Here is a 25,127-nt window from a genome sequence, read left to right on the forward strand (position 1 = left end):
TGTTGTTTAGAAGAAGACGAGGCGGTGTGTGTGAGGGGATAACTGAGTAGTATGATGCGTCCGTGGTGATGGCTCAATGGCGACCGGCTATGGCACCATTTAAATACCGGCGGGGAGGATTTTCTAGAAGACGTTGGTCCGACAAATGTATTAGTGATGCCTTGAGACTCACCCGCTCACCCAACCGGATGGATGCATTTGGCGCCGTCAGTTTCAGCTGCGGGCTGTGTTGTCCAGGCCACACCCCGACAGGGAGCCCATCGCCAGTGGCCATTCAACCCTCACGCTGGACGGTGGGAGCGGAGTTCAGCATCCGATTCTGTCCTCCCTGCTGCGTGAATGCTAGGTCCGAAGGCGCATTCTGCCTTGACTGCGACGTGTTGGTGGCCAGAATAATATTGGGACTCCTGCTAGCGGAGGGAGCGTAGCAGCAAGGCAACGAGTGCTTTTGAGCCGTGTTGCGACAACAAACATGAGATGTAATGACTCACAGGTACTGTAGTAAGCTGCATGCACGGCACGCTCAAACGAAAATGTGTGAGTAGTTACCCTGCAGGTCCACGGGCACCGCTTCCGAGTGCAGAATATTAGTCCGTGCCGCTGACGGAAACCTCCCATGGCTTCTACCTGATCCGGCCTTGGCCGAGCCGCCGGTATCTGCTATGTGCAGTCCTCCAAGCGAGCAAATGCAACGCTGCTTGTGAGCCTTGTTGGAAAGCAAGAGGACGTGTCATCGGAGTTAACGAAACGAAGGTGTTGAGTGCGTAACTTTTGATGTTGTGTCCGCAACTGGCCCGTTTCAGTAAGTTCAACACGCCCACCAGCTAAATCCCCTCGCTAATCTCAGCTCAGGTAACTTAAGGCATCTTGTATTGTCGCAACCTCCGGACTTGCTATTAAAACTGCGCCTAGATCGGTATCAACGTTCTATAGACCCAGCAAGTCAAGTGAGAACGAGCTCTTCTTTCAGCTCTATCGGAGGTGGTAGCCGCTTCGCCTATCGGTCTATCTGCATCCTATCCTCTTGGACAGTCTTCTGATGAAATTTGGATCTAGCTCGGATGCGTGGACCAAACTTATAAAACACATACGGCATAGGAGCCATTGCCACAGCAAAGAATCCCAAGATCGACGTAGCCCAGGACGACCCTAACTTGTTATACATTTGACGGGAAAATAGAGGAAACCCAGCACCAAATAGCGACCGGAGTATGGCATTTGCTGCGAGTGCGCTCGCAGAATACCGGCCATAGCAATCGATCAGGTAGGAGGTGATTCCTAGGAATAAGGTCACAAACCCTATCCCAAAGGGGATACCAGCGACTATGCAGCTAGCCCAGTGAATCGATGGCATGGATGTCCAAGCAAACCAAAATAGCCCTATGGGAATGAGCCATGATAGTAAAATGAGATGGGGAAGACGAGCTTCAGGCCTTGGCTCGCCCCATTTCTTAATGTAGTGGGCGTAAACCCGATTGATGTATGGTGACGCGGCGGTCGCAATGGCCATTCCAGCACCGATTCCTGTCATTATCATCAGCACGCTTCCACACATGCAAGACATAGAGAGATATAAAGATGCGTAGACAGAGACAGAGCAAGAAAGAAACATGAAGAGAGAAAAGGAGAGTGAGGTCTGAGTGTGGCGGTTACCTAGAAATGAAAGGCTTGCCAGGTCGGCATCCCAGTGCCTTGTCTGCATAAAGACGAACGGATACGCGGTAAAGTCTAGATAAAGGATACCATAGACGAAGGCCATATATAGAGACAGGAGGAAGAGGATGGGTTCCGTGAGGAACATGACGGTTGGTCGCGTGAGACTGGTGCGGAGCATTTCACCCAGGCCTAGCGGTGCGGCGCCTATGCCAAGTCTTCGTGCTTTTTCTTGTAGGAGCCTCGGCTGATACGTCTCTGGTAGTAAGAGAAACATGAGAATGTAGACTAATCCACTCATTATGGCCACGAGCCAGTAGTCCCTAGTGAAGAAGGTATTAGCGTTCTGGGAAATGAGGAGCTCAATGATTTGGAGGACATGAGCGTTTACCATCTCCACGAGGTATACTTTGTGAGGAATCCAGCTGCAATAGGGCTTATGACTGGCCCCAAAAAGCTAGCGGCTGTGAATAAAGCCAGAGGGACAGAGCGATGGCTGGGTGGCCAGAGGTCGGTTATTGATCCTCCTGAGTTGGTGACTAGACATTGCCTTAGATCTATCCTGCTTTATAGCTTGGTCGTAAATGACATACCAGTTGGAGAGCCGAAGAAACCACACAGAAATCGGAAAACTAGCAACGCCGCAATATTGGGCGAAAGGGCGCATCCGAGGTTGAACAGAACAAATAGGAGAAACGTAATGCGGTAGATAGGATTGCGGCCGTATACCTCAGACAGCGGGGCGTATATCAAAGGTCCGGAGGCAAAACCCAGTAGGAAAGTGCTCACGCCAAGTGTCGAGACAGTTATGGAACAGTTGAGATCGTTGGCAATGGCAGTTATGGCTGCGGTATGAATAGACGAGCAGAAAGCGACGATGGCGGTCATGAGGGTAACTAAGGACAGAAGATTAGCCAATGCGTGCCACGCCCTAGAGGACATTCGTAGGCAAGAGATTGGAGCTCTTTCCCGTGTAACCGGGTTGACATACCTATGATTGTACAGGTCCATCTTCGAACACAGCTAAAGTGTAAGGGGCTTTCATTTCTGTCCAAGGCCAGACTGTTGGCTGTCGTTGGCACAGACGGGTCAATCAGCTCCATGGCTCCAGAGCTCCCTCTCTCGTCCTCGCCGCCGCTACGAGGCGCCATTTCGAGTCGACATGGGGATTTGAGCTTATTCGTGAAGGCTTGAGAATTTCGTACGCTCAATTGACGTGACTGAAAAGGAGCAACGCGACGAAGGTTAGCAGGGACTCGGGAGGTGGCACGGCAGAGGAATGGCGACATCGCCCTGTCCTTCCAGCCCGCCCGACCAACGCCCTCGTAGCAGCGCGCTAGCCCTTTGCGGCCCGCTGGACGGTGAAACCCTGAACCCTGGTAGCAGGGGAAGCACACCCTTGACAGCACGGGGCTAAGGGTGGGTGCCACGGCGCAAACTGGTGGAGCCCAACAGTAATGTGCTTGCGTGCCAATGCCTGCGGAGGAGTAGATCTCTGCAAGCGAGCGACAAGATGAACAAACGTCAGTAGCTGAGCTTCCCGACCACTACATCCCTTCAACTGCCGTAAATCCTGTGGGTGGTCACGGGCTCCACGCAGCAAAGTGGTCCCTTATCGGCTCTTTGACATAACGAGCAGGGGTAGCAAATCATAGTGGCATCAATAAGTCCCGTAAGCCCCAAAGAGACGACTTTCGGCCTAGCCAATTGAGGCGATCTTACATCGGTGAGGAGAGGCGAGAGTTGCTACCCCGGCGCCTGGTCTACATCCTTGCAAGTGACATGCCATAGGTCTCACAGCTATCAAAGGCATGATGCATAAAATGAGATTTCGTGGGCAATGAGTCTCGGATACCACAAGCATAACCGTCATCACTTCTAGAAAATACTACCGCCATGACGAATTTTTCTCCTTGACACAGCAATATGTTCAGTGTTTGCTAGAGCCTTCATTTCTTGCATTCTGTTTGCTCTCGCTATGCTCCCGTGTCATTTACTTACTACATTTCTCCCCTGTCAAGCGCCTGCCTTTTGTGCCACAAATGTGTCCTCTTTGTAAACACCCGCACGAGCATAGACATCCTTGTACTTCTGAACAACATAGTCTTCCACGCTAATGGGAGCGTACTTTTCTTCTTCGGCATTGGAGCGGCACTTTTCAATGCAGCGAATGACAAAGTCGGGGTTGCCGTTGTAGTTGAAGGGGATGCTAAACCGCTCCTCGCCTGCGCGGTTGATGACGCGGTGCACGTTCGACACGTACATGTCGTTGGTCCACTGCTCAAATAAATTTCCCATGTTGACCACATACGCGCCCTCTACCGGCGGTGCGGGATACCAGTCCTGCGCCTCATCATCCCATACTTCGAGGCCAGGCACGTCGCCTTGTAGCAGCAGCGTGATGACGCCAAAGTCGCGATGAGCTCCAATGCCTGGATGTTGGTGAGCGATGAGGTAAACACAAAATTTCAGGAAGTCATGAGACTATGATCAAGGGGGGACTTCGTGGGTCATACCTCGCTGCAGAGGATGCGCATCCGTCGGCTGTGGAGGGTAGTGAAGCAGCTTGTAAAAGCACATGGGATCTGTGCAAAATTCCTCAAAGTAGTTCTTGTCGTAGCCTAAGCTCATCGCCATGGCGCCCATGACGTCTTCGGTAAGCTTGACGATACGATTCAGATATTCCATGCACGTCTCTCTGAAGGGCTCTCCAAGTGACTCGGGCCATACGTTCGGACCGTGGGCGAACTTTTCGGCCTTGACTTGTGGGTGGTCCATGGGCAAGTCTCGGGAGACGTAATAGCCCTCTTTCAAGTCCGGCCGCGTGTTGGCCTCAATCATTTGGCCGTACATGACTTCGTAGCCGCGATTATAAGTATTCTGCAAGGTAAATGTAAGCTGCGAGCACTGGCGAGGTGCTTGGATGCGCGAGACTCCATTTGACCTGCCTTGGACTTGTCAAGCTTCATTTTTTCTTCCATTGGAAGATCGAAAAACTCCTTTGAAATCTTGAACATCTCCTTCTGCAAGCTCCTGGGCATGCCGTGGTTCACGATTTGGAAAAAGCCCTGCGTAAGACAAGCCTCCCGAATCTGGGCCGCACAGTGGGCCATTTTCTCCTCGTCACCAGACAAGTAGTCAGAGAAGTCAATGACGGGGGGCACCTTGTTGGAAGGCATCTTGATGTATAGAGAATGTTCGGGCTTTTAGAAAGAACAACGAAATGTCTTTCACGGTGGCGTTGGTCAAGTGTCTGTGTCAGTGCCGCTCAATGCGAACTTGTATTCTGCTTTCTGCATTTATGGTGAGAATATTACACATGTGAACTACTACCGGCAGCGTTTTTATAGTTGTCGTCAACTTCATGTTACTCAATGACAAATGACACGTCGTCTTAGCTTTCGAATACTCCAGCCTCGTCACCCCGGGAAACAACCCGCAAGGCCTGTCAGCTTTGTTGGGAGGGTACGTCGGACAAAAATTACTTGAAAGGTTGGAGAAGGGTTACATGACGCCTCCTTCTTGCGTCATGCGCCTCGGCATTCGTGCATCATGTTTTGGAATTTTGCCTCATAAACACTTGTACAAAGAGCAGCCTGAGCAGTCAATGGCCGCGTAAGCGCAAGGGCAACTTCCACATACGAAAATGGACCACACATGCCATCCTCACTCGGATAAGCGGTGCATAACCGTCGTTACAGCCAGACTTTCAGCTTCTGCAAGTTTGTCGATCACTCGCATAGATTTGTCCAATGGCACACTCCCGGCGGGTTCCCAATCTGATCAAAGTCCAGTTTCAGGCTCCTCTTACTCCCGGCCCAGTATAAAGTTTCACCTCGTCGTCGGTGAAGGTCCTTGTTGCATCGGAACCAATGACTCAATTTTCCTCCTGCAGCGTCAGAATCAGAGACACAATGGCTCAGACTGTCAGGGTCTTGGCTAGAAATTGACTAGCTGATGTAGACCATGTCATCGTGAGAAAGAAATACTTTTTGTGAACGCAAGACCGGTTTTCTGCCAGATATTTTGATCAACCACTAACAAATCATCTGTTGATTCCTGGATGCTTTCTACACTTGCCGGTTCTTCGGACTTGTTTTACACACGTTTTGTATCTGTCTTTAAAAAAAAACCATGCACGTCGGTATCGTTGGAGCAGGTGTATCGGGCCTATACACCGGTCTTCTTCTACAACGTGAAGGCCATAAAGTCACCATTTTCGAGGCTGCGAACCGCGTAGGTGGCCGCATCTATACTTACCGCTTTACTCCACAGGCCAAGTTGGCAGACCCCTACTTTGAAGCTGGGGCCATGAGAATTCCAAGGTCGTCGCTGCACTCAAAAGTCTTTGACTTTATCCGCTACCTCAACACACACGGCTCTGCTGAGCAAAAGGTTGAGCTCATTCCGTACATTCTCGACCATGAGAACAACCGCTCCTTCTTTCAAGGCCGCAAAGGCATGTTGCAGGACCCTCACTGGGCGGCCGAGGCCCAGCTGCCTGCTGCCTATCAGCACAAGTCTCCGCAACAACTCCTCGGGGAGGTTGTGATCCCTTGGCTGAGCCTACTTCGTCAGGATTTTGAAGCTGGGTTCGAAAAACTGCTTCAATACGACGAATATTCTTTTCGATCATATCTGCGAAGCGTTATTGGATGGCCGCACGAGGTCATTGAGTTTGTTGAGCTGTTTTGCTCGCAGACGAATCAATATGATCTCGGTTTTACCGAGATCATAATGCAGAATCTGGATTTCGACACTAAAGATGTAGGTACGAGTGCGTTTCCTATTAGCCCTGCCGTTGATGAAGAAAATATGGAAAGTTAACTGGAGCAAGTGGGCGACGGTTCGAGATGGCATGTCGCGGATACCGCAATGCGCCGCCTCCATCATTGGCTCCAAAAACATACGACTCAATGCGTGCGTGGACCACATCGCTTATTTGAACGATGGGCGGGTTCAGCTGTCGGCACGAGGTCTTCACAGCGAAAGATATACCGCCGCATTTGACACTGTCGTCGTCGCCACGCCGCCGTCTGCTCTCTATAGTATCGTCGACCGACCCCAGTGGTCGTTTATGAAGGAGCAAGCCATCCGCGGTATCCACTACGAGCCCCTCTATAAGATTGGGCTGCATTTTCGAACTCGTTTCTGGGAGCAATCTAGAGTGAACCCCTGTTTTGGCGGCCAAAGTACGACAGATCTCCGCTTCCGCTGGATTGTCTTCCCTTCCAACGACATGGGTGGCAACGGCTCCGGAGTCTTGCTACTCTACTGCTGGATGGGGGACGCGTCGAAATGGGCCAGGCTTTCACGGCCTGAGAGGGTCAATCTCTGCTTGCATGACTTGAACAAGTATTATGCAGATGACGCCGAGGTTGACATTTATCAGCAATTTATTGAAGCGTTTGACATGATGTGGGTGACGGAATCGTGCGGTGGCGATGCCATGTTCCTTCCGGGACAATTCTCGCGCTTCCACGAAATAGCCAGGAAGCGAGAGGGTCAGATCTTTTTCGCCGGCGAGCACTTGTCCAAGCATCATACCTGGGTAAGTCCACCTTATTAACCGCAGGCAGACTAGTTATATTCTGGTCAGTAGGCTAACGATACGTCAGATTGCTGGCGCCATCGACTCGGCACTCCACACGACTGCCGAGATCCTGGACCGCCCTCTTGATGGTAAGAAAAAGAGCAGGATGCAGCAGGCAGGGCTTAAACCGGATTCAACATTGGCTGCTCTCGGCCGAGAGTTTCTCACGCCAGACGAGAAACAATTTAAGAATACGACGGCCATTAGCTCACGAAGATTCAAGGCTTGTGTGATTCCCAAAAACATGAACATACAGTATGTAGAGATGTTTTAGTTGGGGCCAATGCCATCTTCGAAAGGGCAACTCAAACCTGGAATTGGCGTCCACTCACTCACTGTTTTCTGTCTTCTTCCGTGGCCGGCGTGGCGGAGAAAAGGGTCCATCTTGCTCGTGCGTTTCGTGAGGGACAGTGAGCCTGGTCGGCCATGTCGCCCCGTGGCAGGTAGGGCTGGTGGGGTGAGAGGTAGGGGGGTGGGATGCTCAGGGGGCTTGGTGGCACCGTTGAACACCTGCCCAACACGGCCATCGGCGGGCCCTGGAGCGAGCTGGAGTTGTCAGGGCAGCTTGCGTGCCGTGGACGGCACTACAGTGGAGGGATCTGCTGGTTGCAGTTCAACTTCAACATGGGCCCAATGCCGAGAAAAACGAGCGCCATTCAAAAGCAGCTTCGCCTTCCGCACGTCCAATTACATGATTCCGTGCGCCGAGCGTCTGAGGGGCGTGTCTCTCCACGGTCCGTCATCAGCCCGACTCCAAGGGTCGAGGTGGGGGGTCGGCCTGCGGAGAGCCAAGGAAACTGCGAGGTTGGGGCACGACTGTGGTGTTTTGCGAAACGAGTGGTCTCTTTTTTGCGTCATCGTGCTGCTGCGCCGCTGTCAGCGCCTCGTTGTTTCTTTGCCCTTGACCGACCGACGTTAATTAGCGATCCTGACGGCTGACGCGACTTGTTCCTGTCGCTGTCACATTTGTGCGAGCAACCTATCCAGCCGCAATGTCCTGCTCCCACCGCTGGCGGTTATCCATGATCTGTAGATGCGCTTTCTGAGCCTCGTCGGCGTCCAATGGCTTCAGCAGTAGTCCTAGCGTGCTATCGTGCTTCTTTAGCAACGGCGCTATCTCCTCGCGCTATTTCCTCTTCGGTGCGGCGTGATGAATGCATCGGGTGTGTCAGCGTTAACGTAGCTCATGACCTGCCGGGGAGTTGCCTTTCGGAGGCATCAGAGACGTTATCAGCCGCTCAAGGCGCCACGAGGTTGGTGGTAGTAGTGTGCCACAGCTCAACTAAAAGTAAGCACCACAGCTCAGTGCCGACACCCTGGTCGTGGTACTGTCTTCCTGACAGGTCTGGTGCGAAACAAACACTGCCGCAAGCCGGTGATGATGTTCGCTTGACCAAGCACACCTCTCCATGGGCAGCGAAGCGGACGAATGGCTCTAGATGGAGGTGGTGGCTGTGACGCCAGCGTACCTCGGAGACCCTCATTCGGCCGTCGCCCATGCCAGTCAGACATGTGTGAAGCTCAAAGGCAATAGGTAGCCTTGGTAGCATAGCTCTAGGGGTTGGATGGAGGCGCAACTAGTCGTTCGGACCATGCGCAACCCTCCAAGGCCCGACCCTCCGATCAATCCTGCGCGACCCCACAACCGGGGCTGCCGCTCCCGTGCGCCGGGCCGGTCCGCCCAGCACTATTCCGCGCCAAGCTTCGCGTGGTTTCCGTCACCAGCTTGCGAAGCAACCTTCAAAACTGACAGAATGATTTCCGAATGGCGTGACCTCTTATGAGGCGATAGCATAGGTCATGAGGGCTCGGTAGACCTCTCCCGGCCCGCACTCTTCAGAATCGTCCAGTGCAATTTCTTTCTCGGTGCGAAAGCCAAGCCGCCGGTACAACCCGATGCCGGGACGAAATGCCCTGACGTAGACGTCGAGGCCAATCTTCTTGGCTTCTTTCAGACCGCTCGCAACCAGCTGCGTGGCGATGCCACTGCCCTGGTTATCTGGATGGACTGCCAAGTAGTCCAACTCTGTACGATGAAGCCAGAGTGTTAGTGCATCGTGCATGGCCAAGGTGACTCGCCGGATAACGGGGAGATGACTTACGGATGTATGTCTTGTTGGACAGAATCTCATTTTCGGCCTTCTGGGTCGGACTTATCGGCTCACCAGTCGTATCGCCAGTGTTCCAATCGGCCATCGACGCAAGGCGGCGGAAGAAAGCTTCATCGTCTTCGCTGACCGCCGGAGTTACGGCTTCGGGCCAGACAGACGGGTCAAAACCGGCTGGTAGGATCCATCGCGCGTACCCAGCGATGCGACCAGTATCGGGGTGGACAGCTTTCAAATGGCGTTTAGTCTCGCGCCCAGTCAACAAGTTGTTCGGGCTGCGCTTGGCAGCCTGAATCACATGGTATTCGAGAGTGCGGTTCGGCCAATTTAGACGGAAATGCGGATCAGCCCAGAAGGCAGGGAGGTTGTTGGCGGCGAGCGCATCGCCGTCGGCTACTGTGCAGCCCGAGATGATGTACTCTTTTTCGGTGCTGGTCAATTGCGTGTTGTTGGACATTTCAGATTACGGTGATGCACAGAAAGCGCTCATAAGTCGTTCATGAGGGTGCAGGTGTGTGAAGGGAAAGCTCAAAAGGAACAGTTGGACAGGCCAGAATCCTCGATGTTGAATAGTGCTCTAGAACATCTGCAGCTCGGAAGTCGGCTATATATGTCTTGTTGGACCAACTTACCGAGATTTGATTACGAGAAGAGAACTCATTCACCCACGCCGCGCACAGGATGCAAGCTGCCCCCCCGCCGCAGCCCTCAGCCCGCAGCCCGGCCTCAATTGCTCCTACGTGCAGCCCGGCGGCCGCGATGACTTCAATTACTGGTGCAACCCGGCGGCAGCGGTAGCTTCATTAATTGCTGCTGGTCTGCTGCAGCCCAGCAGCCCAGCAGCCCGCGATGGCTTCAATTGCTACTGGCTCGCTAGGCTGCACAGCCCGCCGGCTGCTGCGACCGCGAATGTAATCTCCGACCCTTCGGGGCTTTATGCATTGTTTACACTCTTGTTCCGCCGTCCGTGGAACACACCTCGCCGACAGCTTCAGGTCATAACATTGCTTATTGTAGTCTACAAATTGCAATCACATTCTGGGATATCTGATGATGTCCGACCAGGGTGTGGATGTCGCCACATGGACAACTGTAACAGCCCTGAGTGACTAGGATAGTCAACTGGACGAGGCTCCTGTCTGCATATGGAATCGAGCCACCACAGAACGAGTTTGGCAACCAGTAAGGGCTCTATCTATAACCAAGTCTTTGAATGTGCATTGTAAAAGTTATACTGGGTAGAACGAACGGGCATTGGAAGGGTTGTCATATGAAGAGGCCCTGCACCACTTGCTGAAGTAAACCCCTCTTATCTTCGATCAAGGCAACCGTTAATTATAGCCGCTAATAGCTCTTTAAACGAAATGCCATGCTGTAAAGCACTCTGAGGCAATGGAGAGTGCCCCGGGAGGAGGCCTGCGATTGGATTGACCTAAGTGGAATTGTTTCAATTTTTAGGCGTCAGGAACGGGACTCATGGCAACACTCACCTCTATTACATTAGGGGTAGGGTCCAGTTCGTTAGAATTGAAACGAATATCAACGCGTCCTGCATCTCTGCAGTTAAGCGCGTTCCACGCGTCCAAGGCAACTTGACAGGCAGCTTTGATGAGAGGGTCGTCCATATCATGGGAATCATGATATTGAAGGAGGCAGTTTTCGCTCGACTTGCTCTTCCAGCTTGCATACTCCTGCTTGGCCATATGTTTGTCTTCGTTTGGAAGGGGCGTCTGCCAAATATGTTCTCGAACGCCAATGACTTGGCTAGATGTCCCGGTTCCAAGGATGCTGATGGTGAATTCTCTTCCTGAGAGAAAGGACTCGACCAATATATCCTGGCCAGGGTATCTGGTCCTGAGTTTCTGGACCGCCAACAAAAGCTCCTCATAGTTGTCCACTTTATTGAATCCATCGATGCCTTTGGAAGAGCCCTCCGTGGCAGGCTTCACGAAGAGAGGACATGGACGTGGCAATGTAGTATGACCAGGAGGGCTCAGTTGCCCAGCTGGAATGAGCATGAATGGGGCGTTCGAGATTCCGTAGTAGTCTAGGATCATCTTGCATCCATTTAGACTCAACAAACGGATCAAACTTGCATGTTCCAGCCCCGCACTGACCTTTGTATGTCCCTTGTTCTGGCATAATGCCATCGTTGCCGCGTCTGAGAATGTGTATGGAATCTGGTAAGCTTCCAAGAGAGCCGGCACATGCGCCTCTCTCGCTGAACCATGAAATCCTTGAGACAGGTTGAACGCTAGGTCCCAGTCCTTGTGCGTGCCGGCAGCCAAGTGCTCGACAAGTGAGTGTAACCCCGGGACAAGCGTGACATTGTGTCCCAAGTCACCAATTGCAGCTGCCACGGCGTTGAGCTCGCCATCGTGTGGCAAGGCTGCACATTCCTCACTTGTATAACCGACGTTGAGGTACGTCGAACGCTGTTCAGCGATCACAGCTATGTGAAGGGAGGAAATGTTGGTGTCGCCCATTCTGGAGGGGGGAGAGGTCTGGATGGAGGGGCACGGCAGATTGTTTGTGCTTAGGTTGCGGACAATCGGTCGAGATCATTAGAAGTACAGTCCAAACACAACTGCCCTTACCCTCACCGTAATGATGTCATTATGATGAGATGACTACTACTTACCTCCGCCCGCATCTATATATACCCAAGCTGGACCGTACGCCCGATTGCGAGCTGCGAGGTGCGGGCGGGCTGCAGGTTGCGGGCTGCGGGGCGCGGTGTCTGGCAGCTTATGCACGGGATCTACCTCGTATAATTGGGCTCAATTGGAAGTGTGGCGCGCCAAGTGTTCCGAGACAGAAACCCACTGACAAAGTATGCAGTGTATTGCTGATTGAGCGTACATATCTGCGTATGACAGATTGGTGGAAGGCTGTTACGGAAGTCATGGCCAGAAGCAGCGCAGGTTAAGGTCTTCTCGCCCATGAACGGCCACAGGCCCCTGCCGACAGGCCACGGACGGAAGAGAGGCAGATGAGAGACCATTTTCGGGATTCCTTTTGGTAGATGGGGAGCCGAAGCTCCCTCAATACCACAGACACGCACTGATGATTCGACCCTCAAATAGAATAGTTTGCCCGTGCATGCAAAGATATGCCACCGGCTCCTTGCTTTGTATGCTGCTGCTTTGTCTGTTATTCTTGGATCAAGGTTTTCGACGGAGCTCTACTACTTTTAGACATGTCCTCATAGAAACGTGTCGCTTCGCATATTCTGGGCACGGACTACACCGAGTGTTTCCTTCAACCCGACTTGCATCTTCCCTGACAGTGCCACTCTGGCCCCTCGAGCATTCAACATGAGGAGCAACGGGGCTGGCAGTATTTGAAGACTTTCCAAACTCCACGTTGCCGACGACAGTAGATTTACCTGCTAGCTCGATCGATCATCTCGCCTGAACACCATCAATGCGTTTCAGATACCTCCGGACGGACTGCTCGTCAACCGAAGGCACAGGATAGTTGTCCCCACCGAAGACGTGCTCTCCGATGGGCAAGGCCTGGATCATAGTGGCAGCGGTTTCGTCAGTATACCCGTCAAATGCAGCGGTAATACGAGCTATTGAACTCGTCGGATGCGCGGCAGCGTAGTCTGATGCCAACTGCTTCCACGTGCTAAAGCGCAATATCTTGGTGCCGTTGGCCTGGCCCAGTAGCGTAAAGAAGGCGTCGAAGCTCGGCGCATGCCTATTGAGAAAGTCGAAATCTTTGCCGATCCATTTTAGATCCTTGGTCATCACGGTAACAACCGTCTTGCTCAGGTAGTCAACAGGTAGCACGGCGGATAGATCGCCGTCTAAGTGCGGGAAGGCGCCCAACTCTAAGCTGCCAGCAATCAAGTTGTGCAAGAAATCGCCGCGATCGCGCCGGAAGTGGCCGGTGGCTGCCGATGAGGTGACGAAGGGCAAGCGGTAGATCGACGCCCTAGCGCCGCGCCAACGAGCTGCCGCCAGCATACGCTCCGCCATATATTTAGAGGTACCGTAGCCGTATTCCCGGTCTTCCTCGGTGAGTTGATAGCCTGCATACTTGGGAAGGCTAGAGACGGTGGATATGAGGTGAACGGCCTTGCTGCGGCCATGGGACGCGAGCCGCAGGACCTCATGAGTACTGACAACATTGGGGCCAATGTAATCTTCTAGTGGGCGCATCCAGTCCACGAGGGCGCCCGAGTGGCAGATGGAATCGACTCGATCGGCCAAATCCTCAAACCCATCTGCGGCCAGGCCGAACAGGGGCTGGGCTAGGTCTCCAAGTACGGCATGAAGCAGCGAGGCGTAGTCGGGCCTCCATAGACCGTATAGGTCGAGCGTGTCCACCAATCGCCGCCGTGCCTGGCCCTCGCACTCCCCTCGGACGAGGCAGTACACAGCAATTCTCTGTTTTAGCAGCTCGTGCACGATGAAGGCGCCAACAAATCCTGTGCCTCCCGTGACGAAGACAGCCCCGGGCTTGTCGTTGCATGGCGTGGAGCCAGGGGCTGTATTGTTGAATGTTAAGCTTGGGTCTAGGTATCCCTGACGGACCGCTGTCATGTCGGGGCGAAGAGAGTTGACCATCATAGTATCAGGGGTTGCACCTCCCGATGCCGATGCCTCGAGCGCTGTCTCGGCCAAGAAACCCTTCATTTGAGATAGCAGGGCCTGGCTCAGAGCCTTCAAATTAGGGTGCAGCAAGGCGATGTTAGCGGACAGCGTCATGCCCGTCAGAGCCGCCAGGTGGTTGCGAATTAGAACCGCTGTTAACGAGTCGATTCCGATGTTCTGTAATGGCTGGCTAACATCAACATCCTCGGGCCGCGCAAACCCCAGCATCTTGGCTACCGTTTCTCGGACCATGGACAGAACAATGCTTGCGTGTTGCTCAGGGTTGGCGTTCTTCAGCGCTTCGCGAAGGTCGTGATGTTGATGAGCCCGCGTACTGCGTCGCCCTAACACCAGGGAAAGCAGCGGCGGTATGCTGCCGCAATCCTCGTAGTAGCCGCGGAGCTGTTCGAAATCAAGTGCGGCAGCCACGGTAAGCGCACGACCGCTGCGTACGGCTTGATCTAGCAGCTCCAGTCCCACATCAGGCGCGAGAGGACGGAGACCGAAACGGGCGAGGTGAGTGCGAGTATTTCCAGCAAGAGTGGTAATCATGCCCTCACCCTGCCAAGTGCCGTAGGCCACCGAAGAGGCCGGCAAGTGCTGGGCACGGCGCATGCTCGCCAGCGCATCAAGAAACGTGTTGGCTGCAGCGTAGTTGGCGAGGCCGGGCATGCCAACGACACCGGAGACGGAGGAGAACATCATGAATAGGTCCATGTCCATCTTTCTAGTTAGCTCATGAAGATGCCAGGCGCCGCTGATCTTGGGTGCAAAGGTCGTGGCGAACTGCTCCGGTGTCAACGTGGAGAGGACACCTGAGTCCACCACGCCGGCCGCGTGCACCACGCCACGCAGTGGCCTATTCATGTCGTCCAAGGTTGCCATAACTGATCTGACACTGTCTCGGTCAGCCACGTTACTGGCCAGGACCACAGCCCTCGCGCCTAGCCCAGCGAGTTCGGCAACCAACGCCTTCGCGCCGGGTGAATCTTTGCCTCGGCGCGAGGTCAGCACCAGATCGCGGACGCCGTGAACTTCTGCCAACCACCGTGCCACACGTGCTCCGAGATCTCCAAGGCCCCCCGTAATGAGAACAACGCCGTCCGGTCGGAGGAGTCGCGCCTTGGCCGGGGGCGTCGGCGTGGGGCTGGTGATACGCCGCAGTCGCGGCACAAGTACCCGATCCAGGCGCACAGCGCACTCCAGCTCCGAGCTCCGCGTCAGGGCCGTTGCGAGCGCGGCCGCTCCCGCTTCTTCGCCCATGTCAACAAGACGCAGATGCAGTTCTGGGTGCTCACTCCTGGCGGCACGGATGAGGCCCCACAACGGCGCCGCTCCGAGGCCGGTAACCCCGCCATCGACTCCGGCGCCGGCTCCGACGGCACCGCATGTGACCCACACAAGCGGCAGAGGCGTGGATTTTCGAGTCTCTGCTACTCTCTGTAGCTGCTCAAGGCCCTTTTCAGCGAGGTCGTGTGCCTGGCGTACAACTTCCTCTCCGCTGGAGTCCCACAGACACAGGAGGCCATCTAGTCCTTGGGCGTCTTCGATATCCTCGACTTGAACTAGTTGGGTGCCGAGCCGTGATAGAGCCGCCGTCACTCGTCCCGCCCAAGCAACGCCCCCGGCCGGGAGCGCCAGACCCCAGGTCCCGCCACATGGGGCCTTGTCGCACGTTTCCGTGTCGACTGGCTGCCACTCAAGTTCAAACTGGCAGCGGTCAGTTGTATGGTACCCATTGGTGCCGTCGCAATCTGCTATAGCGCTGCCGGTCTGTGTCTGCCACGCGGCTGGCCGTGGGTTGAGCCGAGGGAGACCGTCTCGTTGGAAGGCGTATGTTGGCAATTCAACGCGTCGGCAGCCAAGCGGCTTGAAATAGGCAGGCCAGTCGACAGGTAGGCCACGTACGTGCAAATCGGCGAGGCTGCGCTGCACAACGGAGCCGACTTTCCTGCCCGGAGCCAGAGACGGCAACCAGATCGGAGCATCTGTCGTACATTCTTCCAAGATACACATTGCTCCCATGCTGCAGAGCACCGGCTGAGGTCCCAACTCGAGGAAGACGTCCACTCCTTCGCAAGCCAGCGCTCGGACGCCGTCGCTGAAGCGGACAGCTTCTCGTGCTTGCCGGACCCAATAGTCAGCCTGCTGGAGCTGGCCAGGTTCCGCCAGTCTTCCAGTGAGGCTGCTCATGACGCCTACCTCGGCTGGCATGAATCGGATGTCCTCCGCCACTGCGCGGAGGGCCGCAAGCATACCGTCCATGTGGTGTGAGTGGAACGCATGGCTGACATGGAGCATCTTGACCTTGCGGCCCTGCTGAGAGAGATGGGTTGCTATGCTCTCCACGGCGTGGGCATCACCGGATATGACAGTCTGTGTTGGCGTGTTGTAGCCAGCAATTTCGGCCTCACCGCCGTGGCCAAGCTCATCGATCGCCGTGGCAGCCTCAAGGGGAGTAGCCTCAAGTGAGGCCATCTTTCCGCCATCCGGCATTGCTTGCATCAGCCGTCCACGGGCCGCAACGAGCCGGCAGGCATCGGGCAGGTCCATGACGCCGGCGACGTGCGCCGCCGCGATTTCGCCCACGCTGTGACCGTAAACGAACTCGGGTCTTACCCCCCAGCCCTGCCAGAGCCGCCACAGAGCCACCTCGAGAGCAAAAAGAGCAGGTTGGGCAAAATCAGTGCGGTGAAAGAGAGCAGCTGCGGCGGTGCCGGACTCCGCCCACATGACATCGAGAAGCGGCGGCTCGAGCTCCCTAAACCCGGCCACTATCTCGGTGAGGGCATCACGGAACGTGGGATAAGCGTCGCATAGATCCCTACCCATCCCCAGCCACTGGCTTCCCTGGCCAGTGAAGAGCATCGCCAAGCGAGGATCTTTGACACGGTCGCCATCTGGCAACCGGTCAGCGCCCGGGCGTGCCGCCGAGGACAGCTTGTCGAGCAGCTCCGCCTCATCTTGGGCAATCAACACCAGCCTTCGTCGGAAGTGGCTACGTGTGGTCGCTAGCGAGTATGCGATATCGCCAAGCCAGTGATGCTGGTCAGTGTTCCTGCTGCTGCTGCTGCTGAGGATGTGTTGACGAAGTTTTGTGGCTTGCAAGCCAAGGGCCACGTCGGTTTGGCCCGAGAGGAGGAACGGTAGTGGCAGAGAAACAATCAGTTTTGCATCGCCCCTTCCTGTTTCCACAGCACCACCTGGCGGGTCCTCGACTATTGCATGTGCATTCGTCCCGCCAATGCCAAAGGCGCTGACCCCTGCCCTGCGTGTCCGACCCCGCCTGGGCCACGGACGCTTCTCCTGCACCAACGCCATGTTGGCTTTCTTCCAGTCAACGGCTCGAGTCGGCTCCGATGCATGGAGTGTCCGAGGTAGAGTCTCATGCCGCATGGCCAGTATCACCTTCAACAAGCCAACAAGACCGGCGGCGGCCTGGGTGTGCCCAATGTTGGACTTGACCGAGCCAATCCACAACGGCTCCTCGTCATAACGGCCGCTGCCAAAGACCTCGGACAGGGCCGTGGCCTCGATAGGATCGCCGAGCTTGGTGCCGGTGCCGTGAGCCTCGACGTAATCGATACCTCTCGGCTGTAGCTCCGCAGTATCCAAGGCCGTACGGATAACTCGCTGTTGGGCAGAACTGCTCGGTATCGTCAGGCCAGCGCCACGGCCACAATGATTGACGGCGGTACCGCGCAGAACGGCATGAACCAGGTCGCCGTCAAGCTGAGCATCGGACAGTCGCTTCAGGACCACGACGGCAGCCCCCTCGCCCCAACCTGTCCCTTGTGCGCTGGCTGCGAACGCCCTGCATTGGCCATCCGGTGCCATGCCCTGAAGCCGGCTGAACTCGACGTGGAGGGCCGGGCTGAGCATCAGGCTCGCGGCACCGGATATGGCCATGTCGCACTCACCCCGTTGCAGCGCCGCACAAGCTAGATGCGTTGCCACGAGCGACGACGAACAGGCTGTGTCTATTGTCATGGTCGGGCCTTCGAGCCCAAGAACGTAGGAAACCCGACCGGATAGGGTGCCGCCAGCTGAGCCCGTCGCTGCATATCCATCAAGACGGGTCAGGTCCTGAATAGCGGTGTGGTCGAGCCTGTGGTGTGCCGAGATGCTGCTAGTGCCGATGAAGACACCAGTGTGACTGCCGCGCAGTTGTTCCATGGTGTAGCCCGCGCGCTCGAACCCTTCCCAGCATGTCTCTAGTACCAAGTGCTGCTCTGGATCCATGGCGTGTGCTTCCCGCGGCGAGATTCCAAAGAACGCCGTGTCAAGGGGGTCGATAGAGGACAAGAAGCCACCACGGCGACAGTATGACTTTCCGAGAGCAGCAGGGTCGGTGTCATATAGGGCGTCTGCGTCCCAGCGGTCTTTCGGCACCAAGGTGATTGGGTTTCCAGCGCTTTCGAGCAGCTCCCAGAATTCCTCGGGAGTGGTGACGCCTCCAGGGAGCCGGCATCCCATTGAGACTATGGCAATATGCTCATTGCTGGCATTGTTAGTGCTGTGGTGGTGCCCATTGGCAGACTCCAACTGCTTCTTGTCCGTGGTGGCCAGATAGGCGGCCAGCGCTTTAACAGTATAGTGCTCAAACAGTATGGCTGGCGATACTGGCCGGTCAAGCATCTCCTCCAGCTCTTTCTGGACCCTTAGTACCCGCACGGAGTCGCCACCGACTTCGAAGAAGTTATCCTTGATGCTGATGCATTCATGGCCAAGAACCCGTGACCAGATCGCCAGAATCCTATTCTCCAGCTCGCTGCATTTGGGTGCCAGCGCACCCGCAACTCCTTCCTCCCTATTCACAGCTACTGCTGTCTGAGGCGGGAGAGCGTTGCGGTCGATCTTACCGTTCAGTGTTACTGGTAGCTCGTCCAGTTCGACGAAAAATGCTGGCACCATGTATGGCGGCAAGCGCTCAGCCAGCCAAGGGCGCAGCAGAGCATCAAGCACGGTCCGCGCAGCGTCTTCCACCACGGGCACTTTGGCATCCCTCACGCAATAGGCGACGAGACGGTCATCACGGCCCACCACAACGGCACCGGAAACGTACCAGTGGTCCGTGATGGCCGCCTCTACCTCGCCCGGCTCGACCCTAAAACCCCGGATTTTGACCTGGCTGTCGATGCGGCCGAGAACGCTTAGTTTGCCGGGCGCGGGGAAACAGGCCAAGTCTCCGGTACGGTAGAGACGACCCTCGTGGAAAGGGTTGTCGAGGAAGCGGGTTCTTGTGAGCTCCGGGTTGTTGCGATAGCCGCGAGCAACGCAGGCGCCGCCGACGTACAGCTCTCCCGTGCAGCCGAGAGGCACTGGCGACATGTCTTGGTCAAGTACGTATAGTCGACCATTGGCAGTGGCTCTGCCGATGAGTACGCCTTCCCTTTCTCGCACCCTTTCTACCTCCCAGCTGCTCGCATACGACGTCTCGGTTGCTCCATATAGGTTCCATAGTCTCTTACCGCAGGCGAGCAGGCGGTCTGCGAGGCGACATGATAGTGCCTCACCAGCGGAGAGCATCTTGGTAAGGGGTGGTTCGCCGCGCCAGCCAGAGTCCAGCAACATCTGCCACGCGACGGGGGTAGCCTGCATTATGTTGATGGCGTGACGCTTCATCAACACAACCAGCTCCCGAGGATCTCGTATTTGATGAGTCTGAGCTACGACTACTGTCGCACCGGAGGTGAGCGGTAAGAATAGCTCCAGGAACGCCATATCGAAGGAGATAGTAGTGACGGCCAAGAGCCTATCTGCCTCGCAAAATCCCGGCTCATGCTGTAGTGATAGCAGGATGTTAGCCAGGGCTCCATGACTCATCTCTACTCCCTTAGGGCGGCCGGTCGAGCCCGATGTATACATGACGTAGGCGAGATCCGTCGGTTGTACGTACACTCTGGCGGGACTCCTCTTGTCGCTACGATCAAGGTTACCATTCTCGTTGTTTGACAGCATCCCTTTCATGCACAGGCACATATCTTTCCACTCCGACATGGCATCGAGCATGCTGGGACTGGCGATGACGAGACTCGGGCACGCATCGACCATCATCTGGCGAATGCGTTTCCTGGGAAGGCTGGTGTCGATGGGTACGTACGCAGCGCCAGCCTTCAGAACCGCGACGAGCGCCACGACGAGGTCGATAGAGCGATCCAGTGCCACACCAACCAAGTCACCGCACTGGACACCACGATCCAGCAGGATGCTCGCGAGCCAATTCGCCGACGCGTCGAGGTCCCGATAGGTCAGCTCCATGTCGGCACATATTAAGGCTGTGTGGTCTGGGTAGATTTTTGTTGCTCGCTCAATGAGCCAATGCACGCAATGTCCCAACGTTTCGGCATTGTCAGTTTTGTTGAAGTCCTCAACTAGCATCCGGCTTTCATCGCTCAAAATGGACTCCATCTTTCCGGCGATTGGGCAAAGTCTGTGTGTCGTTGAGCTCGAATACATTCAGTGTTTGTGTTGGCTGGGAGACAGCTATTACATTAGAGAATAATTCACTTCGACCATTGATCTTTATACAGTAACGAAGTAGCACCATCTGCAATCATGCGCGTCTCTCTCCACATGCCTTCTAAGTCAGCCAAGAGTGCAGTTCCAAAAGCTTCTTCCTTGGTAAGGACATCATATACTTAATCAGGCATATTACATACTATAGCAACCTCTAGCCCTCGCATCGCAGGGTAAAAGGAAAGAAGGCCTAGAACCATCTCAGCCTTTGGCGCGAGTCACTTATCACGGTCTTACCTCACAGCACAGCATAGCCCGGGGCGGCACGGCACGGCACGGCACGATGCGGCACGGTGCGGCACGGTGCGGCACGGCACGAGAGCATCGCAGCGGATACGAGAAGCAGCTGGGACTTTATGAGCACAGTACGGTGAGCACGAGCAGCATCTCCTCATGACGGCATGACGGCACGCCTAGGCAACAGACCTTGAAGCGGGAAAGCCATATTCGCCCCGTCTCTATGACCCGGATCTCAACACCAACAATTGCCACTAGAGCTGGGATCTTGGCGATAGGCATATTTGTCTTGGTAGGTGTGTGACTGTAACTAGCGCTGCTCCCTTTTATTCATCGTAAAGGAGGAACCCAGACGCGTCACGAGGTGTTGTCAACTCGCCGTCCGCGTTGCTGCCATATCCCCTACCTGTAAGCACCCAATCAAACAAGGGTCTCTGAATCAAGAGCCTCAGAGACAGAACAGAGCCTTTGCTGATCCAAAATTGTCTGTTTTTGTAACAGCTGCGAGCGTTGACATGGCGTGTACCGACAGTGTCCATCTCAGACCAAATTAATACAGTATGGCACTTGTGGGCCAGCAGGTACAACCATAATAACCTTTTCACACGTCTTAAGCCTATCTAGCTACTTCGCCTACCTCGATTGAGTCAGCGACGAAATACGTTTATTGGTTTTCGACAATAATTCCATGTCATAAAGCACAGGAGGTGGCAGACGAGGCCAGTGCTCAGGGCTCCGTTTTGGGTGCTACATCCAGCAAATATTCATGCAGCCCCCACGGTCGTATCCTCTGTGCAGCTGAGCCGTCTTCTCAATATTGTCCCGCTTTCAGATAGCGGATCTATTATTTCTTAGGGTGAACGCAGCTGATGTTACTTTGTGAGCTGCATGACGGGCATGACGGCCGTTGTATTGACTGATGGCGTCGCCTTGCTCGCATCATGAAATGCAGAGCATGAACAAATAAGAGCTTGCCACATGGGCTTTGTTTTCTCTCTTTTTGTTGCTGTTAGTATTGTTTACCAGCTCCCATTTTAGGAGTGGCTCACGTGCTCAGAGGACTGCATAGGGGAGAGGACGTAAGGCAGAACAAAGCGACCGCCAAGCCCAGATGCTCGGCGGATGGCGTAGCCCGCCTTATTAGTTTGTCATCTAACTCAAACAGGGAGTGACCAGGGGTTGTTCCGTCTGTCACCAACCGCGGGCGTTTCTTGCCCCCGGAAGCGTGTGGCTACCGCTGAGTTACTGATCTGGTCGACATCCCGTGTCCTGGTATATCACAGCTGTTCTATAGATGCAAGTAACAGATCATGGAGTTGCAAGCTTTCCGCTCAGCCGCTTCATATGCTCTTGCTTCAGCTGCGGCTCGTGTGCAGTGTGCAGTATTGCCAAGTCAAAGCGAGCTCGCCTGGTGACGTGTCACTTCATTTTGGAGACATTTTGTCTCCCATAATAAAAGCTGCACCTCGGAATCAACTCAAACCATCCCTCAATGCTCAGTAGCACCTTCTTTGTATGTATTGCGTTTTGTCACCGCACGATGCATGTGATAATTGCTGGCTCCGGTGATTTGGCTCGCTACATCTGTGAAGAGTTCACCATAGCTGGACATACACTCGTCATCCTCACGCGTCAGTACAAACCACACTTTGAACGATTGGGTGTCACTCAGTTCATTACCGACTATACCCTTACATCATTGAGCACTGCTCTGTCTAGTGGCGAGGTGCTCATATCGACAATTTCGGATTTTACGCCAACGTTCATTGATGTCCACCGCACTTTGATTCAGGCATGCCAGCAGAGTCCCAAATGCAAGCGTTTCATACCTTCCGAATTTGCTGGCGATGTCGAAACGTACCCGGATCAGCCGGGATTCTACTATCGCACTCGAGAACCGATTCGTGCCATCCTACGGGAGCAGACAGACCTTGAATGGACCCTGGTCTCCAATGGCTGGCTGGCTGATTACCTCGTACCGGCTAAGAACCGTTTTCTCAAGGATATCGACGATGCTTGCCCCGTAAACCTTACTGGCGGCAGCATCGTGATCCCAGGGACCGGAACGGAACCCGTGGATTTCACGTGGGCTCGAGACGTCGCCAAAGCGCTAGCACAACTCGTTGTTGCACCGGCCTGGGAACCGTACACCTATATCTCTGGGGAGCGCTCATGCTGGAACGACGTCGCGAGACTTATCACATCGAAGTACCGCTCAGACTTCACAACTCAGTATGTGTCGCTCTACAATATTACACAAAATGTAAGAAATGCCAAGGACGATGACATGCTGCTCCTGGCAGACCATCACCTTTTCTCGGTGAGCCACGCCGGGTCTTTGCCGCAGGACAAGGTACATGTTCAGAGGGAAAAGTATTTCCGTGGCATACGTTTCCGAACGCTAGAAGATGGGCTGGCTGAATACGATGGCAACCCTGAGATGATCTTGTAAAAAGGAGGGGGGGGGGGGAAGCATTGTCCCTCTTTGGAGCTCGTCGTTTAAAATATTGCAAATAGCTGTGCCAGGTTACGTGGTCGCCCAAATTGAATGCTCTGCGGCCCTTGAAGGCAATTCAAGAGGCCATCGCGAGCGCTGCTTTGTCTGTTTTACGTTCATCAAACCCTTGGCGCCTACGGTGACTACAACTCGCTCATGACTTCTTTGTGAGGGGTACTGGGTATAAAGGTTGATGGGTCGCAGTAGAAGTGTCAGGAGTATGATGAGCGCTTCCAAGGTTCGGATAGGGGGTAAGAACGGATCAGGCGGATCTAGTGACCACACACTTGAAGTACGGTACGTTGGTGACTGACTAGGCCCCGCTTGCTTGCTATCGGCATGGTGCCATTGCAGGCGCTCATTGCACATGCCTGGCAACACACCTGCGTCTGATAACACGCACATGCCTGACAACGCGGACATGTATTATAAATACAAACATTGCTGATACCACGTGCATAGCGTTGACGCCACACATATGCGAGTGATGAGATACAACGGCGGTTGATCATGCAGGAGCCGCATGGCTGTACCAACCCTTGGTTCTATCTGTTCTAACCGCGCCTTGCGAGGTGGCCCTTGCAGCCGTGACTATAAACTGGTGAGACTCCATCGACATGGGCAACCGGCAAGCATGAGAAAGTCTCCGTGCCACTTTCATCAAGGTGCGACCAAACCATTATTCTTTCAGGCCGACCCTTGCTATGGCTATCACTACTACAAAGCCTCCCAGCCTGCGACAGGTCGAAGCCTCGGAAGGCTGCGATGCCATTGTCAGCGCCCTTCGTGAGGATGGTGGTGTCATCATAAAAAACCTTGTGACAACAGACCAGGTTTGTCGTATCAACAAGGAGATTGACCCTGTCATGGAAAAGCTTGCAGTTGGCACCAAACTCTCGGATGAACGACTCCAGGACTTTCATGGGTACAATACGAAACGGTTGACGAATCTGGTTACGCACAGTAAGACCTTTCGCGAAGAAGTCCTGGAGCATGACTTGATCCATCAAATCTGTGAAGCGATCTTCATGGAGGATGCGGGCACGTACTGGATGAACTCGGCTCAAACCATTGAGATTGGTCCAGGTAGCAACCGTCAAGAGCTACATCGTGACCAAATCCAATACCCAATCTTCACATACTGCGGCGCCGACGCTCCCGAGGCGGTCATCAATTTTATGGTAGCCTTGACCAAGTTCACCGAGGAGAGCGGTGCCACACGGGTTGTACCTGGAAGTCATAAGTGGGCGAATTTTCGGGAGTACGGAACCCATGAAGACAGTGTCCCGGCGGAAATGGAAGTGGGTGATGCGTGTCTCTTCAGTGGAAAGGTTTCGCACGGTGGCGGCGCTAATCGGACTCGCGACTTCAAGAGACGAGGTCTTGCCATCACATTTCAGCCTTCCTACCTAACTCCTGAGGAGGCGTATCCGTTTCTTATTCGGAAGGAGCTTGCTATGACGCTCAGCCCGCGGGCGCAGCGCCTGCTTGGCTTCCGCTCCCAATTTCCAAAGGATACCTTGGGGTTATGGAAATGTGATTACAGCCATACGGACGACGTCGTTTACTACCCAGCCACATAGCCGTTGGTCAAAAGCCAGGGCGGTGGGCCCGGGCATAGCTACATAGTTTAATGCTCGTCGTATAAGGGGACGATCCCACATCAACGCGCGAATCGTAGTGGCAGCCATCCTCACGAGAGAGCCATGCCGTAGTTCGAGACAAAACCCCGACCTGACCAGCGAGGATCACGGGGGAAGCGATGCCGGATTCCGTGTCCGCACACAAGAACCCCGAGCAAGGAGAGGCGGGCCTCGATAACAAGTGGCCGCATCTTTGCGACAGAGAACAGTGCAACGGAATGGGAACTCCCCGGCATCTGCAACACTGCATCTGATAAACGTATCATTGAGCGG

General features: G+C 54.6%; 8 protein-coding genes across 9 annotated transcripts; 3 read left to right on the forward strand and 5 right to left on the reverse strand.

Annotated features, from left to right (window-relative positions):
• Positions 1–836: 836 nt before the first annotated feature.
• JDV02_004694 (uncharacterized protein) lies at positions 837–2,907 on the reverse strand. Its single transcript, XM_047985925.1, has 4 exons — positions 2,645–2,907; positions 2,247–2,549; positions 2,045–2,192; positions 837–1,976 (listed from the first exon to the last, which is right to left on the reverse strand). The coding sequence occupies exons 1-4, from the start codon at positions 2,802–2,804 to the stop codon at positions 998–1,000; spliced, it is 1,590 nt and encodes a 529-aa protein (XP_047841905.1). The 5' UTR covers positions 2,805–2,907; the 3' UTR covers positions 837–997.
• Positions 2,908–3,669: 762 nt separating this feature from the next.
• Positions 3,670–4,506, reverse strand: JDV02_004695 (uncharacterized protein; the record flags this gene model as incomplete). The annotated part of the gene is made up of 2 exons (XM_047985926.1): positions 3,670–4,085; positions 4,170–4,506. The coding sequence occupies 2 exons, from the start codon at positions 4,504–4,506 to the stop codon at positions 3,670–3,672; spliced, it is 753 nt and encodes a 250-aa protein (XP_047841906.1).
• Positions 4,507–5,787: 1,281 nt separating this feature from the next.
• JDV02_004696 (uncharacterized protein) lies at positions 5,788–7,520 on the forward strand (the record flags this gene model as incomplete). The annotated part of the gene is made up of 3 exons (XM_047985927.1): positions 5,788–6,420; positions 6,491–7,204; positions 7,272–7,520. The coding sequence occupies 3 exons, from the start codon at positions 5,788–5,790 to the stop codon at positions 7,518–7,520; spliced, it is 1,596 nt and encodes a 531-aa protein (XP_047841907.1).
• A 1,504-nt stretch (positions 7,521–9,024) lies between these two features.
• On the reverse strand, positions 9,025–9,874 carry JDV02_004697 (uncharacterized protein; the record flags this gene model as incomplete). The annotated part of the gene is made up of 2 exons (XM_047985928.1): positions 9,349–9,874; positions 9,025–9,272 (listed from the first exon to the last, which is right to left on the reverse strand). The coding sequence occupies exons 1-2, from the start codon at positions 9,809–9,811 to the stop codon at positions 9,025–9,027; spliced, it is 711 nt and encodes a 236-aa protein (XP_047841908.1). The 5' UTR covers positions 9,812–9,874.
• Positions 9,875–10,257: 383 nt separating this feature from the next.
• Positions 10,258–11,886, reverse strand: JDV02_004698 (uncharacterized protein). 2 transcript variants are annotated; one of them, XM_047985930.1, is made up of 2 exons: positions 11,472–11,886; positions 10,258–11,411 (listed from the first exon to the last, which is right to left on the reverse strand). In XM_047985930.1, the coding sequence occupies exons 1-2, from the start codon at positions 11,838–11,840 to the stop codon at positions 10,809–10,811; spliced, it is 972 nt and encodes a 323-aa protein (XP_047841910.1). In that variant the 5' UTR covers positions 11,841–11,886; the 3' UTR covers positions 10,258–10,808. The 2 variants fall into 2 exon arrangements, with proteins under 2 accessions (XP_047841910.1, XP_047841909.1); XM_047985929.1 differs by having other exon boundaries at positions 10,258–10,786; positions 10,845–11,886.
• Positions 11,887–12,490: 604 nt separating this feature from the next.
• On the reverse strand, positions 12,491–20,219 carry JDV02_004699 (putative PKS/NRPS-like protein biosynthetic cluster; the record flags this gene model as incomplete). Its single annotated transcript, XM_047985931.1, has 1 exon — positions 12,491–20,219. The coding sequence occupies one exon, from the start codon at positions 20,217–20,219 to the stop codon at positions 12,759–12,761; it is 7,461 nt and encodes a 2,486-aa protein (XP_047841911.1). The 3' UTR covers positions 12,491–12,758.
• Positions 20,220–22,254: 2,035 nt separating this feature from the next.
• On the forward strand, positions 22,255–23,166 carry JDV02_004700 (uncharacterized protein; the record flags this gene model as incomplete). The annotated part of the gene is made up of 1 exon (XM_047985932.1): positions 22,255–23,166. The coding sequence occupies one exon, from the start codon at positions 22,255–22,257 to the stop codon at positions 23,164–23,166; it is 912 nt and encodes a 303-aa protein (XP_047841912.1).
• Positions 23,167–23,762: 596 nt separating this feature from the next.
• On the forward strand, positions 23,763–24,797 carry ftmOx1 (Verruculogen synthase). The gene has a single exon (XM_047985933.1). The coding sequence runs from the start codon at positions 23,916–23,918 to the stop codon at positions 24,792–24,794; it is 879 nt and encodes a 292-aa protein (XP_047841913.1). The 5' UTR covers positions 23,763–23,915; the 3' UTR covers positions 24,795–24,797.
• The last annotated feature ends 330 nt before the right edge of the window (positions 24,798–25,127 follow it).

Source organism: Purpureocillium takamizusanense, chromosome 4 (genome assembly GCF_022605165.1).
Source record: "Purpureocillium takamizusanense chromosome 4, complete sequence".
NCBI lineage: Eukaryota > Fungi > Ascomycota > Sordariomycetes > Hypocreales > Ophiocordycipitaceae > Purpureocillium > Purpureocillium takamizusanense.

Bases quoted from the DNA above. Each gene is read 5' to 3' on its own strand.
- JDV02_004694 (XM_047985925.1), bottom strand. From the start codon at position 2,804: ATGGCGCCTCGTAGCGGCGGCGAGGACGAGAGAGGGAGCTCTGGAGCC. The intron at 2,193-2,246 runs GTATGTCATTTA...GGCAATGTCTAG, and splicing joins TTTCTTCGGCTCTCCAACTG to TCACCAACTCAGGAGGATCA. The intron at 1,977-2,044 runs GTAAACGCTCAT...CTTCTTCACTAG, and splicing joins AAGTATACCTCGTGGAGATG to GGACTACTGGCTCGTGGCCA.
- JDV02_004698 (XM_047985929.1), bottom strand. From the start codon at position 11,840: ATGGGCGACACCAACATTTCCTCCCTTCACATAGCTGTGATCGCTGAA. The intron at 10,787-10,844 runs GTGAGTGTTGCC...AATTCCACTTAG, and splicing joins CTACCCCTAATGTAATAGAG to GTCAATCCAATCGCAGGCCT.
- ftmOx1 (XM_047985933.1), top strand. From the start codon at position 23,916: ATGGCTATCACTACTACAAAGCCTCCCAGCCTGCGACAGGTCGAAGCC.